Here is a 20,918-nt window from a genome sequence, read left to right as displayed (position 1 = left end):
CCAACCGGTGAGAAAGGGTTAATACAGTTTCTTGGGCGGTCCTAGCAGCTCCGTAGCTAACGACTCTTCTGCAAGGGGGGGAAAGGTTCCTTTTTTCAGCAAAACAAATTCACATCTGCCTTGAACAGAGGCTATTCCTGTCCACGGGAGGGGGCGGATCGCCAGTCTTAGATCCTTCTGAGCTAGAGATCTGCCAGGACCCACGAAGGGCCAGACCAAATGATTTTGCGGGCCTTAAACGGCCCGCGGGCCTGAAGTTCCCCACCCCTGCTATAGACAGTATAAAGTAGCCTCAGGTTCGCCTTCCAGGCCTTCATCTTCCAGAGAAAAAACGGTTTTCACCTGGCTTTCCTTCCTCTGCCCCCATATGCTCTTTCAGCAATGCATTTTTTAAAGAGTCAGCTTCAAGGCTGATGAAGAGGGGGAGAGAGAGATTTCCCCTCGGCTGACATGAAGAGCCAATTCCCTCATTTTCAGAGAGACCATCTCTTGGCAAATTGCACCCAGACGTACATTTCAGACAATAATTTTCCCCACCTAGCACCAATTATGCTGTTGCTGAACCATCCTGCTATGAAGGGCCGCGTGGCAAATCTGCACACACACCCCTTGACAAATGTTGTCATCAGCATTACATTAAAATGCAAAATACAGAGAGCAACCAAAAGATGCAATTTCAGCTGCTGGAATTTACACAACCCCCTTTATTTCCCTGGCGGGTCTTTTTTATTTATTTATTCAGGGGGGTAAAGCTGGAAGATAATTATTCTCGTCAAATCCCGCAGAAGTAATCATCTCTTTGTTTGCGAGTGATACAGAACAGCCATTTGTGTCTTCTTACTGCTCATCTGAATGAAGGCGGATGAAAATGCGGGCAAAAACCCCAAAAAGGATCCCTGGAAGTCATGACCTTTAACCTGGGAGTCGTTTCTCACGTCCTAGAAGACCAGGAGCTAGTCCTGAGAACACTATAGTCACATGTTATCATCTGGCACATGCGCAGATGCCTCCCTCATTACTGAGCAGCAAAAAAAAAATGAAATTAAACATGCAGTCAAAAGAATGAATGTAAAGTGCTTTAAACAGTGACAACCTTAGCTAAATATGTTATATTATAGTAATCCTAAATCTATAGGGTCTCTCTCTCTCTCTTTTGCATTGTGGTAATATATATATATAAGGAGCCCCGTGGCGCAGAGTGGCAAGCTGCAGTGCTGCAGTCCAAGCTCTGCTCACGACCTGAGTCCGATCCTGACGGAAGTCGGTTTCAGGTAGCCGGCTCAAGGTTGACTCAGCCTCCCATCCTTCCGAGGTCGGTAAAATGAGTACCCAGCTCGCTGGGGGTAGAGGGAAGATGGCTGGGGAAGGCACTGGCAAACCACCCCGTAAACAAAGTCTGCCTAGGAAACGTCGGGATGTGACATCACTCCATGGGTCAGGAATGACCCGGTGCTTGCACAGGGGACCTTTACCTTTTAAATATATATATAACACCACATACCTGCTTCCCCAGTCTATCACCTCATTGCAGATAGTGTGTAGATGGGCTGTGTTATCGAACAGATGCAATGTTAAAAATAACTACGGTATACAAAGGGATGTGTCTTGGGAGTTGCCAGCTTTTTGGTTACACTGAACATGCAGTATCAGGAAGAAATCTGGTGTCACATCTGTTATTTAGAACGCGTGCCTTGAAATGCAGATCCCCAGGCAATCTGGAATAAGGATTTGGTGCTCCTGGATTGATTTTAAGAAAGGCTTCTCTACCCACTCTTTGTTGTCAATCGCTGGCTCACATTTTTAGACAGAAATCGGATTAGTCCCTCTTGGTGCAGTCCTATAGAGACCCGATTGATTTTAGTGGGCTTACATGGGAGTAACTCTGGATAGGATTGCCCTTGGGTTTAGAAGGGTGTAATCATGATACACACCTATTCTCTCTTGTATCAGAGGAGCATGCCTAATATATTAGGTTCTGTGGAACACAGGCAGGACAATGCTGCTGCAGTCGTCTTGTTTGTGGGCTTCCTAGAGGCCCCTGGTTGGCCACGGTCTGAACAGACTGCTGGACTTGATGGGCCTTGGTCTGATCCAGCAAGGCTTTTCTTATGGAGGACAGGGCTATCAATGGCTACTAGTCAAAATGGATACTAGTTATGATGCACACCTATTCTCTCTAGTATCAGAGGAGCATGCCTAATATATTAGGTGCTGTGGAACACAGACGGGACAAAGCAGCTGCAGTTGTCTTGTTTGTGACCTTCCTAGAGGCACCTGGTTGGCTACTGTGTGAAAAGACTGCTGGACTTGATGGGCCTTGGTCTGATCCAGCAGGGCTTTCCTTATGTTCTTATGGAGGACAGGGCTATCAATGGCTACTAGTCAAAATGGATACTAGTCATGATGCACACTTATTCTCTATAGTATCAGAGGAGCATGCCTATTATATTAGGTGCTGTGGAACACAGACGGGACAAAGCTGCTGCAGTCGTCTTGTGAGCTTCCTAGAGGCACCTGGTTGGCCACTGTGTGAACAGACTGCTGGACTCAATGGGCCTTGGTCTGATCCAGCAGGGCTTTTCTTATGTTCTTAAGTAACTCTGCTTAGGCATGCACTGCTAGTTTTTTTTTAAGGCTACAGAAGTAATATAGACCTCTGTGTATCCGATGAAGCAGGATCTTGTCTACAAACTAGAGGTGATATGGAAAAGCTCATCCCTGCTCTTTCAGTATAAAACTCCTCATCTCAATTTTACTTCTCCCAGGTGCAAATTGAGCTGATAATCCTCACTCTTTTCTGTACACGATCTTCAATAACACCCTTCTAAGCCCGCTGACTTCAGCGGACAATGGAGTTGCCAGCTCCGGGTTGGGAAATACTTGGAGATTTTGGAGGTGGAGCCTGAGGGGGTGGGGTTTGGGGAGGGGACTTAAATGCCATAGAGTCCAATGGCCAAAGCGGCCACTTTCTCTAGGGAAGCTGATCTCTATCGCTTTGACCAGTTGTAATAGTGGGGGATCTCCAGCCACCACCTGGAGTAGAGTTGCCAGGTCCCCTCTCTCCTCTGGCGGGAGGATTTTGGGACAGAACTGAGGGGATAGTGCATGCGTGGCCCAGTTTGAATGGTAAAAGGCCCCTCGCGATGCGGCGCTTCCAGGTGTAAACCGGAAGGGACATGCCGTGGTGTGACATGCACGTTTGCCCTGACCCTCAGCTGGTCAGCAGGCAGTGGGGTGGATTGGTGGGGGTTTGCCCGCCACCACCGGGCACTTGGCAACCCTAACCTGGAGGTTGGCAGAAGGGTGCAACTCCACTTAGGACTGCCCTGTAATTGACAGCATGGCCCTATGATTAAAAGTCCCGCTGAATTCAACGCTGAATCCCAAGACTCAGCCTCTCCTTCTTAGGGCCTCTCTGTTCTTGGCAAAGGCCGTGGCTGGGAAAACAGTTTATTAATCTGAACGGCGATGCCATTAGGATGCAGACTTCATTTGCTGTGCTTCTGAGTCACTTTATAACCATCAAGCCCTAAAGCGAGCGATTTCTCCTTCAAATGTTCTGTATTGCCTTGAGCACAGCTGGCAACGCCAGTTAATTAATAACCTTCATAATTATTGCTGTTGCTATCATCATCAGTTACCAGGCACCCTGGGTTTTTCCTTCATGTTCAAAGTGCTTTACAAATGTTATCAAATAGTTCCCCCGAATCATTGATTTTAAACTGTAGTTATCCGTGTTGTTAGCCGCCCTGGGCCTGGGTTTGGTCAGGAAAGGGCGGGGTAAAAAAATATAATAAAATAAATAAATCTAAATAGCTAAACAAACTGCCATGCAGATTGCAGAAGGTGGGAATTAAGATACAAACAGGAAACAGGACAATTGTCCTAGGCCTCTACCTCCTGTCCCAGCAAACTGCTCATGTTTCATTGGGAGGCAATACTGGCGGGTGATTGGGTCATGTGGGGTGGGGTGGCATTCATCATAAAAACATTTACTTGTTTCTTCAATTTGCCCTCACTTGCCCTTAGCTGCCCTACACATGTGAGTACTTTTTCCCCAAATTGCCTTTATTTGCCCTCAGTGGTGCTACACGAGTAATTACTTGTTTCTTCAAATTGCCCTTGCTTGCCCTTAGCTGCCCTACACATGTGACTACTTGTTCTTATTGCCCTCCTTTGCCCTCAGTGGCTCTACACATATAATTACTTGTTTCTTCAAATTGCCCTCACTTGCCCTTAGCTGCCCTACACATGTGAGTACTTTTCCCCCAGATTGCCTTTATTTGCCCTCAGTGGCGCTACACGAGTAATTACTTGTTTCTTCAAATTGCCCTTGCTTGCCCTTAGCTGCCCTACACATGTGACTACTTGTTTTTATTGCCCTCATTTGCCCTCAGTGGCTCTACACATATAATTACTTGTTTCTTCAAATTGCCCTCACTTGCCCTTAGCTGCTCTACACATGTGAGTACTTTTCCCCCAGATTGCCTTTATTTGCCCTCAGTGTCCCTGCAAATGTAATTACTTGTTTCTTCAAATTGCCCTCACTTGCCCTTAGCTGCCCTACACATGTGACTACTTTTTTTTCAAATCATTAGCCCTCAGTGTCCCTGCAAATGTAATTACTTGTTTCCTCAAATTGCCCTCGCTCGTCCTCGGCTGCCCTACACGGGTGATTAAGTAAAGAAATGGAGGCAACAACAGTTGGGGAGGAGGGATGCAGCAAAAGAATCAACAAGGCATTAATGGTACAGAATTAAATAAAGCGAAAGGGTGAATATTCACACTTGTGGAATCTTTGGGCAGAGGCGAAATTTTAATCTCAGTCACAAGGTGGGGGAATTCCCAGATTTGGGAATCTTCAATAGATCAGTCTTTCTAGGGCATTTTTAATCTCACACTTCCCTCCAAGAAGCTCCAGGGAGCAAATATGGTTCTCCTGCTCAGACCATCCTGAGGGCACTTGGGGTTGGCAAGGAGCCTCTGAGGGATAACGGTAGCATGCAGGGAGAATCAGTGGCTCAGTGGTAGAGCATCTGCTTTGCATGCAGAAGGTCCCCAGGTTCAATCCCCGGCATCCCCAGTTAAAAGAGTCAGGCATGAGGTAATGCAAAATATCTCCATCTGAGGCCCTGAAGAGACGTTGCCAGTCTGAGTAGACTGTCCAGGCCTTGATAGACTAATAATCTAATTCAGTATAAAGCAGCTTCAAATGTACCTATTCCTGTAAAGGGGGGAATTTTTATGGCCCTGCCCTAGTATTAAAATCTCCATGCAAACGGAAAGCCAAAGCAGGAAATCAAGGGCTGTACCAGATCTTTTTTTCCCTAGCAGACTAGTTTTCAGCTTGCAAGGAAGGATTTTTTTTTACATTTTGAGAACTTTCAAAACTGGTACCCACCACTCACGCACAGACTGGATCAGCCCATTTTTCTATTTCAGCATCTTGCTGCTTTATTCATATGCACTTGAAGACCCACTAATAGTGGGGGGGGGGAGCCTGTCTTCTCAAAGCAAACACAGGAAGCCAGAGGAGAAGTAGGCTTAGGGTTACCAGCTCCGGGTTGGGAAATACCTGGAGATTTTGGATTATATTATATATTAAGTTATATTATTATATTAAGTTAGATCCTTGGTCCATCGAAGTCAGTATTGTCTCCTCTGACCGGCAGCAGCTCCCCTAGATCTCAGATAGAGGTCCTTCAACATCATCATCTGGGGGGGGGGGGGTTCATCTAATTCCTGATCCAAACTGAGGTCCTTTCATACCATCCAGTCCCTGATCCTTTTTGGCTAGAGATTGTGGGGATTGAACCAGGGACCACCTGCATTCCAAGCAGAGGCTGTTCTGCAGAGTCACGTTCCCGCCCTTAATACATGGACACACATGAACCTGCTTTACCTTGAGTTACATCCTGTACTCCATGGTCCTTTTAACACGAGATGCTGGGGATTGAACCTGGGATCTTCGGCGTGCAAAGTGGATGCTCTACCGCTCAGCCACAGTCCTCCCCTTAAAGGACAGGGCCTGTCTGGGACTTATCTTCTCTGTAAATTACTCATCTCAAGGATAGCTTCTTAGCAGGGCTGATGAGAACTGTAGTTTTTGCAACCTCTGAACTGATTCAGGAGGTCAAGGATATTTCAATTCCCAGCCCTCCAGTTAGTTTGAGCATGTACTGACAGCAGCTACCAGCTGGTTGCCTCGGTGAGAAGGAACGTTGCTAACTGTGCCAACCAGCGATTGTAAATTGAGAAAAAATTAGCAATATGAAAGCGTGGTTGATCGAGGGAGAACAGGCACCGCGCCTTTGCTTTTCCAGCACGTTACTTGCAAGGACTGGAACATCACTTGTCCCGAACTAAACAGCATGATCTTATGCACGCTTGCTCCAGTGTCAGTCTGTTGATTTGAGTGGACTGAGATTAGGGTTAACTCTGCAGAGGATTGCACTGTAAAACTCTTCCCTGCTAACTGTGGCTTCTCCATCAGGGAAAAAGTCTTCCAGTTCGCAGTTTTCTGATTCACCATGCAATTGTGTGATCATGGACAGAGAAAGGAGGAAACCCTGCGCTGGAAATAGATTCCAGGGAAGCGAACTAATTAATTAGATAAATGTGAGAATTATCTGCCCACTCTTTGTGTTCCTGAGTGAGTCATCGTTCTGTGGAGGGAGGCAAGCGGTGACTCACATAGAGATGCAACCTTCCGCCTCTTCGGTCGCATCTCCAGAAGTGACAGAGCGGTCCCGTCACGCCCAGAGAGTCGGCAGGATTACCCTGCCCCCTTCAGAAAATCATTGGAAGGATGGGTCAGTGACTCACGCAGAGACACAACAGTGCACGTTTGCCACGGCGCACTAGACTTTCCCATCCCTAGGGATGCCATTTGGGAGTGGCTGCTATGGGCCGAAGGACAGTGGGAGGAGAAACGTAGAAGAGTTTTGTAGCCCATGCTGTCTGATCTCTGCTCGCGTCCACCGTTCTGGGGAGGGAGGCAGGGGTGCCTCGATCACGAAGATAAATGGGGCGGCCCTCAGCTCCGCTGCCGTGCCTTTCTTCCCACCCCTCTCACGAGAGAGATTTTTATGTTATGGAGGCGATTAGAAATGCTTCTGTCAAAAGGGGGGCTCGCGGATGCCGGGGGTCTATTTTATTGCCTCCCCGCAAAGCGCCGGTTAGATGCTTGCGTGGAAAGAAAGCCACTGCTGCAGCGGCAGCCCCCGATAAAGCAATCTAATTCATCGCTCGCTGTCTTGGCAACTTACGTTTATTACACGCAGGGCAATAATGTTCTTCTCCGGCTGATTATTTTAAGGAACCGCGGCGACACGCCAGGTCCCCGACGACACACGGGTGCACCGCGTTCCACAGTTCATTTCCAGTTCAATGTCTCAACCCCCCTACCCCACCCGAGCTGTTGTGGAGCCCAATACGGTCGGCTCAAGGGCTTAGCAATCGGGTGCTGAACTTTCCGTTTGAGCCCAATACGGTCGGCTCAAGGGCTTAGCAATCTGGTGCTGAACTTTCCATTTCTAGGTCAGCAGTTGAAATTCTGCCGGGATCACTCCAGAGGCAGTTCTTCCCCTTCTTCCTTTTCGTTTGCCCGCTGGCCGCTGGATGTCCTTTGTGACATGGGAGAATGAGAAAAGAGAAGGAGGGGAACACTGTTGCTAGGAAGTCTTGCACTGACCATGGGGAAGGCCTCATCCAGCCCACTTAGGGTTGCAACTCTCCAGGTGGCGGCTGGAGGTCTCCTGCTATTACAACTGATCTCCAGCCGATAGGGATCAGTTAACTGGGAGAAAATGGCTGCTTTGGCAATTGGACTCTATGGCATTGAAGTCCCTCCCCTCTCCAAACCCCGCCCTTCTCAGGCCCCACCCCCCAAAATCTCCAGGTATTTCCCAGCTCGGAGCTGGCAACCCCAATCACAAGTGGCCAGCTGAACGCGCGGACAATGTTCAACAGGGACACCTGCAATATTGCAAGCGGTTTTTCAGGACTGGGCTTGTGAGCTTTCACCCCTCAATCGTTTGCATGACAGGTGAGGCGTTCTAAGATCACATATGCTTTTTGAGGCACGGCACTCCAATTATCCAAAGAAAGCTGTGAACCAGGTTGGGGACAAGCCAGCAGACGAAACAGGCAGACATCAGGGCAACTAATTCTATGCAGATTTATGGACAGATCAGAAGCAGAGGATGGAGATGAGAAAGATATCTTGTCCAACGCATATTAACATAAAATCCAGCACATTATATTATATTTGGGCGGGGGGGATAAGAAAACCCTATCCTATCATCTGCAACCTATCCCTCTCCAGATTATGATGAAGCACTTAATTGCACTTCCACAGTTTATTCGCACTAGTCAGCTGCTATTTAATCACCGCACAATAACTGCCTTGTTAATGACATTAGGGGCCATTATGGCCGCCGTCGGCCCATAAGCCTTGCCTCTCTCGCATCTGCTTGAGCCAGAGTCTGCCAGCCCTCGGCAAGCGGTTCACGCCGCGAGGAGGCGGATGTGGAGGAGCCACGCACCAAAAAAAAGAGTCAGCTCTGTCGCTAACGGGAGGAAAGGGGGCGGGAAAGGGGACGGGGACGATGCGGTTTCCGGTGAAAACCCTCCCAGGAAAAGTGTTCTCGGGATTGCACTGCTCGGAGATCCTGGGCAGGTCTACTGAGAAGTAAATCCCATTTTAGTCAGTGGAATCGTTCTTGGGATCGCGCTGCTAGGGAGAAATCCTGAGCAACTCTACGCAGAGGCAAGTCACATGAACGCATGAAGCTGCCTTATACTGAATCGGACCCCTAGTCCATCAAAGTCAGTATTGTCTACTCAGACCAGCAGTGGCTCTCTAGGGTCTCAGGCAGGGGTCTTTCACATCACCTATTTGCCCAATTCCTTCAACTGGAGATGCCGGGGATTGAACCTGGGACCTTCTGCATGCCAAGCAGATGCTCTACCACTGAGCCACGGCCCTTCCCCACAATGAGTAACATGTAGTTTGGCCCTCAGACTGGTACAATAGGGTTGCCAAGCCTCCTGCTATGGCACACATGAACACACATGAAGCTGCCTCATACTGAATCAGACTCTTGGTCCATCAAAGTCAGTATTGTCTACTCAGATGGACAGCAGCTCTCCAGGGCCTCAGGCTGAGGTCTTTCACATCACCTACTTGCCTGGTCCCTTTAACTGGAGATGCCGGGGATTGAACCTGGGACCTTCTGCATGCCAAACAGTTGCTCTACCACTGAGCTACGGCCCTTCTCCAAGTCCCATTTTATTCAATGGGGATTTCTCCCAGGAAGGGGTCTTTAGGATTGCAGACTTAATGTGTGTCGCAGCTCAGGGAGTTCTGTTCAAGTGTTGTTTTTTAAAAAAAACTTGTACCCCATTGTATTGTTCTATAGATCCCTGCACACCAAATTCAGTGTTTGCAAATGACTTCCCAAAGTTCTCCAAGCCAAGGCATGATTTTTAAAAACATAATCAAAATCAGAGGCAAGCTTCACATTCACACCTGGAAAAAAATTCCTCCTAGAGCAAGTACAATTAGCTGTCCTTAGAACCGCCTGCATGGTGTACCTCTGCACGCATTACTGTTCTGACCATGAATAGGAGTTCATGCAGAGATGCGATATGCAGCTTCCTCCAAGGGCAGGTCATTGCATTATGTTAGGATCCAATCACAGATGGGAAGTGGAATGAACCACTCTCGGTGGAGGCAGCTCAAAAAGAGGTACAGCCAATGCTGGGTCACCCAGAGACACAGCAGGCAACCTCTTCAGTTGATGGGTGTTTGAGGTGCTTCATTCTTCATGGACTACTAATGACCATCTAGCAACAAAATATGTGTCTGTCCCTGCTCTTAGTTCAGGAATTGCAAAAGAAAGACCATCAGCTTCAGTTATCTAACAATCGCCAGGTCCTTCTTTGTAAATTGCAAGTATCCAATCTACTTTCGGATCTACCGTTTTCTTCTCTCTCAACCTTTCCTCAAGACCAGTTGATGAGATTCTCCTCCTTTTAACAGGAGAAAGGCAAGGATGCTAATCCAACAAATATAATAGCGGGGCTGTCATGAAGCTGAAGATGATGACATTTGCAAAGTATTTAAAATGTTCTGAAAAGTATAAAAAGGACGGACTTGCAGTAAATCCCCCGCGGTTTCCCAGGCTGTGCAAATCAGGGTACTTGCGTGTGCGTGTGATATCGGCAGTTCTAGCAGATGAAAGTTAATGGGGTAACGATGATGGAAGGGGGGATGGAGGAAGGGGACAGAAAGCTCAAACACACTCTGGGAAGTGGGAGGGGGGGTACACTTACTTGTAATAACAGAGATCATAGCCCACCCGAATCCAGTGAGGCCTGCCCTGGAGAGCTTCCTTCACTGAATACATGACCGGCTGCATGCCTACACAAAACAACACAACAGCCGTGTTACCTAAAAATATCAAATACTTTTAAAAAGCAAAGACAGGTGTAACGTGCACAGAGCAGCAGTCATCCTCTGAAGGTGTGATCGGTCCAAAAACGCTGCTTCTTCTCCGGGGTGGGGGGAGCACCGAGCATGCATGCTGGGAGTCTGCAGCAGATAGCCGGCTGTGCACTGCTGGCCTGCTTCATAATGGCATTAACATAACTGATACTTATTAGATATGTGAGAGAAATGGAGGAATTATAACGATATTCATTCTCAAAGGAAGTTAAAAATGATACTTATTATCTAATCCATCTTTTATTATACAAATAGTGCTTTTTATTTCTGCTCTTCTTTCTTTTTTCTTTTTCTTTTCTTTTTCTTTATTTGAATATAGATAAATGAAATAGTAAATACTTAGATTATGAGTAATGTTAAATAAACAAAAAATATATATCTTATAAACGTTTGTAACAATATTAGGATTAGAATCTTAAACAAAGGAGATTACAAATAAATGACAAGATTGAGGGAGGTGTAGGGGAAGTCTTTATATTTTATTTTTTTATCTATATATGTATGTATTTTCAACAATTGTTTATTAGAATTTATACTCTGATATTTACCTATATTGATTGTTGAATACTTTGTCTAATTAGTATAGAAAAATAATTTAAAAATAAATTTAAAAAATGATTGGCTGGCCTGCTTTGTCATGTCACCAGGAGGGCTGGTTCTCCTTTCCTTTTGCTTGAATCAGAGGACAAATGAAGAGATAGTGCACCGTTTTTTATTTTTTTCTAGTGGACTGCCCACCTAAAGCATAAAGGGAGGCTAGGGCTGCCACCTCTTCCGTAGCTGGTAAAAATCACCAGTACCACCACTCATCCCCCACCGGTGGCTGGGAAAAGAGGAGGAAGCAGACAGCGAACTCCAGTTTTACATTACATCTGTCTTCACCCTTGTCCTCCCAATGCTGCTGCTGGTTCTCTGCTTCACTTTGATTAAAACAAATAGGTAGGAGGTTGTTGCCTTAGTTTTTGATTTTTAACAAAAAAGGGTTGGGAAATCAACAAGACTGGGGGGTGGTTAATGCTCTCTTGCCTTTTATGGTTAGGATTGTCAACTCCAGGTTGGGAAATACCTGGGGATTTTGGGAGTAGGGCCTGAGAAGGGCAGGGTTTGGGGAGGGGAGTAGGGTTGCCAGATGGGTGGCATTGGCAGGCAATTGCCCGCCAATCTGTCTAGTTGCTCCAGAGTGGCAGAGGGGGTTTGAGTGTTAAATCTGCCATGGCGATGCGGCACTTCTGGAAGTAAAACCAGAAGCGCTGTCATCGCGTGCGCTGCCCCAGCCCTGGCCCATAAAACCACCTGCTGATCTGGAGGGGGGTCCTGGCAGCCCTAGAGGGGAGGGACTTCTGTGGGGTAAAATGCCATAAAGTCCACCTTCCGAAGTGGCCATTTTCTCCAGGCGAACTGATCTCTATCGCTTGGACTTTAGTTGTAATAGCGGGAGAACTCCAGTTACCACCTGGAGGACAGCAACCCTATTTATGGTTCTGGTCTCAATTTGGGGGTTGGGGGTTGGAGTTTACTCCATACAAAAGATGGAAAAATTTGTCCACTGATTTCCAAACGTCATATATCATACGTTGGGCCAAAGACGAAGTTTGGTGGGGAACCGAGCTGATCTTGCCACACCAGAAAATTACAAAGGAGAATTCTAAAGGAACAGGGACAGAGAAGGAGCAGCCAGGCATACAAATCAGAAAGATGAAGTCATGACATTTTTTTTCCAGAACTAATCTCCTACACCCTCTAGGAGGATAGCCTGGGGAAGCATGCATAACCTTTCCAGTATTAAAAGTCTGCATCCCCCCACCCTTATTCCTCCACTCCCTTGATTTAGAATTTAGAGTACATCCTCCATGAGGCAGGGACCTCTTGTCATATATAATGCACCATTCACATTGATCATGCTATAGAAAACACTTCCCCCATTTTCCTGCCCATATCAAAGTATCGGATGCAACAGAAGATTGCTGTAGAAACGCAGAGCTTCCACCAACAATCATTAAAAGTATGCCAATCGAGGTGACTGATTAATATTCAATCTGGGGGTCCAAACAGAATCAAGAGGGGCCAGTTTGGAAATCCCAGCCCCCACCCCCACCCCAAATCTCCCTTTCCTGGATTCTGTATACTCTCAGGGACCTGAGAGACATTATTTTCTCTCTCACTTTCCCTTTTCCCTTTACTATTTACTCTCAATCTTCCATCTCTCCTGGAGCGGGCTCAATGCTCATTTAGCTTTTGAGGATTTTCTTTCCTTCTGGTTAATCAATGAAGTTATTTTTCGCTGCATAACCAGGGATGTAGACACCCCTATTTTGTCTGTGGTTAGCCCTACAGTTCACCTTTCATTTTCCCCGTAGAGGCCAGCCAGTTGACTATTTGAGTAACGCTGGTAGTCTTACCGTAACTGATTGGTTCCTACTGTATTTCAGGTGTGTCCAGCATGGTGTAGTGGTTAAGAATGGTGGTTTGGAGCAGTGGACTCTAATCTGGAGAACCGGGTTTGATTCCCCACTCCTCCACATGAGCGGCGGACACTAATCTGGTGAAACCGTTTGGTTTCCTCACTCCTGCACACGAAGCCAGCTGGGTGACCCTGGGCTAGTCACAGCTCTCTTAGAGCTCTCTCAGCCGCACCTATCTCACAGGGTGTCTGTTTTGGGGAGGGGGAGGGAAGGTGATTGTAAGCCGGTTTGATTCTCCCTTAAGTGGTAGAGAAAGTTGGCATATAAAAACCAACTCTTCTTCTTCCTTTAGTTAGCATCATGGTTATTTCCTTTGGCTCTTTTATTTCATTTTAGAACAGGGCAACCATGTCGGCTCACATCAATATTGTTCATTATGGTATGCAATCACACAATAACGAGTTAACGGACCAGAGTTTTCCCCCCATCCTCACCCCAAAACATCTAAACTAAATATCAAATGTCATTTGCTGCATCTGCTACAAACCCAGAGCATGAGAAAGAAAATCTAAGATGCAGCAAGTATTATCACAGCCACGATCGGCGCGTCTGCTACATACACATAAGTCTGAAATGTTTTCCCAAGGATCAGCTTCACCCAATGAAAAAAGTTGGAGATGATCCACAGGTTGCCACCGCATGCAGACCGCTTACTGTAGCAGAAATTGACATGCCTACGAGAATCAGACACTTCTAGGACTGTACCACTTCAGCATGGAGCTGGTAGAGTCACCAGAATGAATGCCACCCTGAGTCAAAACCTCCCTACTCATGAAGTGGAGAGAATGTTGGGGTGGAACATGAGAGACTTGAGTCTGAAACCATGCTTGCTAGGTATGAGTCGCAATAATAATAGGTCTCGCAATAATGGGTATAAATTAAGGGTGGAACAGTACCGGTTGGGAATTTATTTATTTATTTTACAGTGAGAGTAGTTCAACAGTGGAATCATCTACCTAGGGAGATGGTGCGCTCCCCCTCTCTGGCAGTCTTCAAGCAGCGACTGGATGAACACATCTCAGGGATGCTCTAGGCTGAATACATGAAGCTGCCTTATACTGAATCAGAACCTTGTTCTATCAAAGTCAGTATTGTCTACTCAGACCGGCAGCTGCTTTTCAGGGCCTCAGGCTGAGGTCTTTCACATCACCTACTTGCCTGGTCCCTTTAACTGGAGATGCTGGGGATTGAACCTGGGACTTCTGCATGCCAAGCAGATGCTCTACCACTGAGCCACTGCCCCTCCCCATTTTTTCCTAAAAGATAATAAATTTATGAAGAAATTAGGAAGAGCCTGCATTGAACAGGGGGTTGGACTAGATGGCCTGTGTGGCCCCTTCCAACTCTATGAATCTATGATCCTGAGTCACTCATCCTCAGTCGCAAAGTGGCCAACCAGAGGTCTTGGATGGCCAACCATCAGGGTGTCGACGCGAAGCCCTTCTCTTGATGCTGCCTCCTAGCAATGGTATTCAGAGGTTTACTTCCTCACATTGTGGAGGCATCCTTTTAGTCACCTTGGCTAGAAGCCATTGACAGACCTACCCTCCACAACTCTAACCCTCTTTTACACATATCTCTCCTTGTGGCCTTCACAACATCCACTTGTGGTGAGAATTTTATAAAGAATGATTTGGGTTAAGAAGAACCATTTTTATATTACAATCTATAGCTTAAGAAGCCTGTGACTGACCTCTGCCTTAAAGGGCACTGGAGATAGCATTTGGTAGGAGCTGATTAAAACAAAGCACACTAGTTGCTTGCGATTATGTTTTAGGGGGAAGAAGGCCATTTAGGCCAGTAACAAGCTATCTGTTAGATTGGGGGAATTTGCTTAGGTACACAGGCTTCACAAACAGACAGTTGAGGACTTCCTGTAGAGCGTTTGGTCCGAGCGCCATTGTTTCCTGGGGGCTCCCAGGAAACACCAAGAGTCGTTTAGATTTGGAGTGCAAAAAGCACTCCAACTCGGTCCTAAATAGTGGATCGGGAAGCAGGAAATTCCCCTGCAGCCTTCAAGAGCGGTTTGGACTCCCATATTCTCCGAGAGAGCTTTTTTAAGCCTCCCGTTGAGTTGGAAGTTGTCCCCGCCGGCATAGGGGCTACCATTGCCACGGACGACTCTTTGGATTATAGGCTTTGACCTCCTCTATACATTAACATCAAATAATCTATGAAAAGAACAAGAAGCCTCACCTTTGGAAGTCAGAGTGAGTAAAAAGACACTTTTTGCCTTTATCTTGATTGAGAAGACCTGAATGACGATAAAAACACCTACGAAAACCGGCGACTCCCTGCCCAGCGTAACGAGACTTTTAAAATAAACAAATGCCATTAAATGAACTGACTAAGACCTTATCAACTTGATCAGTGAGTAGACGCAATAAAAGGGACTTCTGAATGACTTTACAACTACCAATTAAATGCTTTGAGGGGAGGGAGGGAGACGAGAACCTTCCCCCCCCACTTCCGGCTTCTTTGATTCAATGTCCAGCCACGTCGCCTCTTAAGACCGGAAGATAACAAGAAGGGCTTTGTTACCATCGAAAAGACAGGGCAGATTGGAAGACTTGAAGTGAATCTCCCCGGTGTAACCATCAAATCGTTCCTACTACTTAACCACCGAGAGGAGACGACGCAGGGTCTATGATACTGCAGTTTCCTGTCTACTTTCTTTTCTTTATCTGTGCTGCTTTGAAGCATAATTGAGGATATCTTGAAAATTACAAAGCCTGCTTCTATATAAGAATACAAGCAGATATGTCAAACAAGAGGTTACTCAAACAAATGGACATGTTTGCAGTGCAACAAGATTTAGTCTTCGAAAAACAACAAGCGCTCTCACATCAAGCATTTCAACTAGCTGAGGTGATGAATATCCTATTTAAATCAATTAATGGAAAACTGGACACAATTATTGAGGAGATCCACAATATGAAGACCCAAGATTTTAAAGAGGTAGCTGCAAGTGACCAGCTGGCAAGGAGAGAGAGCAACATGAAAGAACTCAATACCTCTACAATTTACTTGTCTGAGTCACTGCTGACAGGAGGAGCATTATTATCCCAAGAAAACACTTCCTGGCAGCCAGCGATGGAGGGAGACATGATGAAGGATTTTACCAAGAAGATGCTGGAAATTTTAACAAGAAGCCAATGGATACAATCACCGGGATCTTCTTTTACATCTTCAGAGGCCAGAATTGCAGCTACTATATTGAAAAACGGGGGGTGGGGATTGGGAAATAAAGAAGGACTGGCAGATCCCCTCCCAAAACAAGATAATGGCTAAAATGATGCTTATTTTTGGGGTGTAAGGGAGCCACGGTGGATTTACTTTGATGAATTTTTAATGGGAAAATTTGTTTATGTATTGATCTAATCCCTTTAATTTAGAATAATAGAATGTTATATAGAGACAATGATGATAATATTATAACTAGGTAGGACTTGAAATTGCTTATAGAAGTAGTATAGATAGCTTAAAGCAAGTCTGTATGAGAGAAAATAAGGATTAGAAATTAATTTGAAATCCAAAAGTGTTAACCAGTAGAATTAGTGACTGAAGAAGATGCGGGGAAGTCACATATAGTAGATAGCATAGAATATTATAGATAACATATTCTCAGTAATAGCAATGAACTTTTTTTGTTACAAGCAGTTACAACTGAATATATTGTTGAGATATGTTTATTTTAGTTGAATTGTAGAAAATAATAAAAATAATTAAAAAAAAAACAAACAAACAGACAGTTGACAGAGACCCTTTTGAACTAAGTAACTTATTTGGGAACAGAAAAAAACAAAAAAACAAACAAGATAAAGCCATGATTTGTGAAAACTCATCTCCTGAAGTATTGTACAGGAGGTGGTCGTTTGAGACCCCTTTCTCACGGCTCAACTTATAAAAGGCTAGTCCAGTTGCCCAGTCCTTCATCCTTCCTAAGAGAGAGACCATCGCTGTCTTTCTTTGGAATGACCTCAGAGCGCTCTGATAATTGTCTGTTAGTGTGTCAATTGTGTGTGGGTCTGTGACTTTCTGTCTTATATATTTACCAAAGTATTGTTCTTCTTTTCCTTGCTTTATATTTTCTTGTAAGCACAATAAACCTGCATGTTTCACTGGTATATGTTTAATGTGATGTTTGGGAGTAGTGTGTGTGAAAGGTCTGTCTTTCCTATCAAATTCTCTGGGCTGAGCTTTGGTGAGTAGGCAGACAGAGAATCCATAGACATAAGGACCGAGACAAGGGAGAAAGGAAAAATTCTCCTATCACCACTCACAGTGAATTACACAATTTTCACTACTCGTTGAGTGAACACGAGTAGTGAAAATTGTCCGTCCTCTTGTCTGTCCTGAATCTATTGTCCGTCATCTTCACTGGGTAAGGAAGCAGGAAGGAAGACGGAATCAAGTATCTTAGCAGACTCCTCTCAGGAGAGAACCACTCAAGTAGCCAAATTTTGCCTCCGGTCTTGTGGGATTCATAAACGGCTGATTGAAAACCTTTCCCCATAGAAGATCTTTCTTCCTCTTCTTCAAATCATCCTTCCCAGAACCATCAACATTTTATTATTTTAACCTAACTTTGATTTTTATTCAGAGTTGATATTGTATCAAAATAAAATTTGAGTGATTAATTGATTGATTGATATTGGAACCCCCTCAAGCAGCTACAGAAGACATGACTGGCCAGGGGCTCATTCACTGTGTGCACAGATGGAAATCTCTGCATTACCACAACAGGGCTCTTACCGTAGTTGAACTGGCTGTTGGGTTTCTCGCAGTTGATGATGTTGAAGCGGTAGGGAGTGGCCGACTTCATGGCGCTGACCTCGAAGTAGAACCACTGCTGGTGCAGGGAGGTGTTGACGTCAGGGTTGAGGATCAGGTCGTACTCGAACCTGGAACACAACGCCGCAGTAGCAATGAGTGAAGAATCGAACGGCAAAATGGGGCGTCCTTCATGTAGGACGGCCCGGGCATCACAACCAATGAGTGCAACAAGCGAGGCAGAATGCCAACTGGGGTGTACTGAGGTGGGCCAATGGATTAGAAGAATCATAGAGTTGGAAGGGACCACCAGGGTCATCTAGTTCAACCTCCTCCACAATGCAGGAAATTCACAACTACCTCCCCCCCACACCCCCAGTGACCCCTACTCCATGCCCAGAAGATGCCCAAGATGCCCTCCCTCTCATGATCTGCCTAAGGTCATAGAATCAGCATTGCTGACAGATAGCCATCTAACCTCTACTTAAAAACCTCCCAGGAAGGAGAGCATACCACCTCCCAAGGAAGCCTGTTCCACTAAGGAACCGCTCTGTTAGAGGAAGAGGAAGGAGGAGGAGAGTTGGTTTTTATACCCCACTTTTCTCTACCTTTAAGGAGTCTCAAAGCGGCTTACAATCTCCTTCCCTTCCCCTCCCCACCACAGAAACCTTGTGACGTAGGTGGGGCTGAGAGAGTTCGGAGAGAACTGCGACTGGCCCAAGGTCACCCAGTAGGCTATGAGGGTCTTCGGAGGATGCCTTCTTAAAATTTTGTAATCGCAATGCAATGCTAGGCCTTGTCATTCAATAGGGCTCAGCGGCCTTCCCATGGTCTCTGTTAATTAGATTTCTGAGCAGGCAGCGGTTGCGTCAAGCAGCCCGTGGTGAAGCGCAGCGGTGTCGGTCGAGAGGCCCTTGTGCAGGGCGACCCTTGAAGTGAGACTACGGGCGTTACAAAGGCATGCCTGGGTTCACTGGCAGCTCGTCGACGGTCTTTTGCTACTTACTCCCGCATCTGGATGGCCTGGCGGAGGTTCCCAGACTCAAACTTGGAAAAGAATTTCAGGCACTCTGGAGCATCACAGCTTAAAGAGAAAGAAAATAAGGGGTCAAGCAGATTACTTAGAGGGTGAAAACGCATGGTCACTTTATCCTCCTTTAATCCCTGTTTCGGCCAGGATTCAGCCAGGATCGAACACATGCGTTTCGCCTAATGTGCGTTCGATCCTGGCTAAAATAGGGATTAAAGGAGGATAAAACGACCATGCGTTTTCGCCCACAGTCTCTATCAGAAGGAGAAGACGACGACTTGGGTTTAATAATGGGTTTAAATTACGGGCGGAAAGGTACCGGCTGGATATTTGGGGAGGGGGGAATTTTACGGTAAGAATTGTTCGCCAATGGAATCAGCTACCTAGGGAGGTGGTGAGCTCCCCCTTTCTGGCAGTCTTTAAGCAAAGGCTGGATGAACACATCTCAGGGATGCTCTAGGCCGTACAACGGGTGGGGCATGCTGTCATCTTGGTAGTACAAGGGCACTGCTGTCCACTGTTTGATGCTCACACTTATGCTCCCCACTACATCCACCTCCCCAGACAAGTACCTCGGACCATCTAAGTTAAAGATGACTCGATCTATTGTATCCTCTGGCTGGATGACCCGACGGACATCTTCGAATATTTTGGTCCTGAGAAGAGGAAAAGGAGACCGGAGGTGGTTTGTGAGGCAACACAGAGAAAGAAAACGCTTGTCTATGCTGCATTAACGGAAGGAAGGAAGGAAGGAAGGAAGGAAGGAAGGAAGGAAGGAAGGAAGGAAGGAAGGAAGGAAGGAAGGAAGGAAGGAAGGAAGGAAGGAGGGAGGGAGGGAGGGAGGGAGGGAAGGAAGGAAGGAAGGAAGGAAGGAAGGAAGGAAGGAAGGAAGGAAGGAAGGAAGGAAGGAAGGAAGGAAGGAAGGAAGGGAAGAGGGAAGGAAGGAAGGAAGGAAGGAAGGAAGGAAGGAAGGAAGGAAGGAAGGAAGGAGGGAGGGAGGGAGGGGGAGGGAGGGAGGGAGGGAGGGAGGGAAGGAAGGAAGGAGGGAGGAGGGAAGGAAGGAAGGAAGGAGGGAGGGGGAGGGAGGGAGGGAGGGAGGGAGAGAAGGAAGGAAGGAGGGAGGGAGGGAGGGAGGGAGGGAGGGAAGGAAGGAAGGAAGGAAGGAAGGAAGGAGGGAAGGAAGGAGGGAAGGAAGGAAAGAGGGAGGGGGAGGGAGGGAGGGAAGTAGGGAGAGAGTGAAGGAATGAAGGAAGGAGGGAGGGAGGGAGGGAGGGAGGGAAGGAAGGAAGGAAGGAAGGAAGGAAGGAAGGAAGGAAGGAAGGAAGGAAGGAAGGAAGGAAGGAAGGAAGGAAGGAAGGAGGGAGGGAGGGAGGGAGGGAGGGAGGGAGGGAGGGGGAGGGAGGGAAGGAAGAAAGGAAGGAAGGAGGGAAGGAAGGAAGGAAGGAGGGAGGGGGAGGGAGGGAGGGAAGGAAGGAAGGAAGGAGGGAGGGGAGGGAGGGAGGGAGGGAAGAAAGGAAGGAAGGAGGGAAGGAAGGAAGGAAGGAGGGAGGGGGAGGGAGGGAGGGAGCGAAGGAGGGAGAGAGGGAAGGAATTAAGGAAGGAGGGAGGGAGGGAGGGAGGGAGGGAGGGAGGGAAGGAAGGAAGGAAGGAAGGAAGGAAGGAAGGAAGGAAGGAAGGAGGGAGGGAGGGAGGGAGGGAAGGAAGGAGGGAAGGAAGGAAGGAAGGAGGGAGGGAGGGAGGGAGGGGGAGGCAGGGAGGAAGGGAAGGAGGGAGAGAGGGAAGGGAGGAAGGAAGGAGGGAGGGAAGGAGGGAGGGAGGGGGAGGGAGGGAAGGAGGGAGAGAGGGAAGGAAGGAAGGAGGGAAGGAAGGAAGGAGGGAGGGGGAGGGAGGGAAGGAGGGAGAGAGGGAAGGAATGAAGGAAGGAGGGAGGGAAGGAAGGAGGGAGGGGAGGGAGGGAAGGAGGGAGAGAGGGAAGGATGGAAGGAATTAGGGAAGGAAGGAAGGAAGGAAGGAAGGAAGGAAGGAAGGAAGGAAGGAAGGAAGGAAGGAAGGAAGGAAGGAAGGAAGGAAGGAAGGAAGGAAGGAAGGAAGGAAGGAAGGAAGGAGGGAGGGGAGGAGGGAGAGAGGGAAGGAATGAAGGAAG

At 47.0% G+C, this 20,918-nt stretch overlaps 1 protein-coding gene across 1 annotated transcript in view; it reads right to left on the bottom strand.

The window, feature by feature from the left end:
- The window catches only part of AGBL1 (AGBL carboxypeptidase 1), a 351,974-nt gene that overhangs the window by 283,243 nt on the left and 47,813 nt on the right, over nucleotides 1–20,918 (bottom strand). The window contains exons 11-14 of the mRNA XM_056866097.1: nucleotides 19,348–19,431; nucleotides 18,752–18,829; nucleotides 17,728–17,876; nucleotides 10,339–10,426 (exon numbers count right to left, since the gene is read on the bottom strand). Coding sequence (XP_056722075.1) covers nucleotides 10,339–10,426; nucleotides 17,728–17,876; nucleotides 18,752–18,829; nucleotides 19,348–19,431 — 399 coding nt within the window. The remainder of the gene's footprint in view (nucleotides 1–10,338; nucleotides 10,427–17,727; nucleotides 17,877–18,751; nucleotides 18,830–19,347; nucleotides 19,432–20,918) is intronic.

This window comes from Euleptes europaea, chromosome 20 (genome assembly GCF_029931775.1).
Source record: "Euleptes europaea isolate rEulEur1 chromosome 20, rEulEur1.hap1, whole genome shotgun sequence".
In the NCBI taxonomy this organism is placed as follows: Eukaryota; Metazoa; Chordata; class Lepidosauria; order Squamata; family Sphaerodactylidae; genus Euleptes; species Euleptes europaea.
The sequence above is the reverse complement of the archived record's forward strand: the minus strand, read 5'-3'. Positions and strand labels throughout refer to the sequence as shown.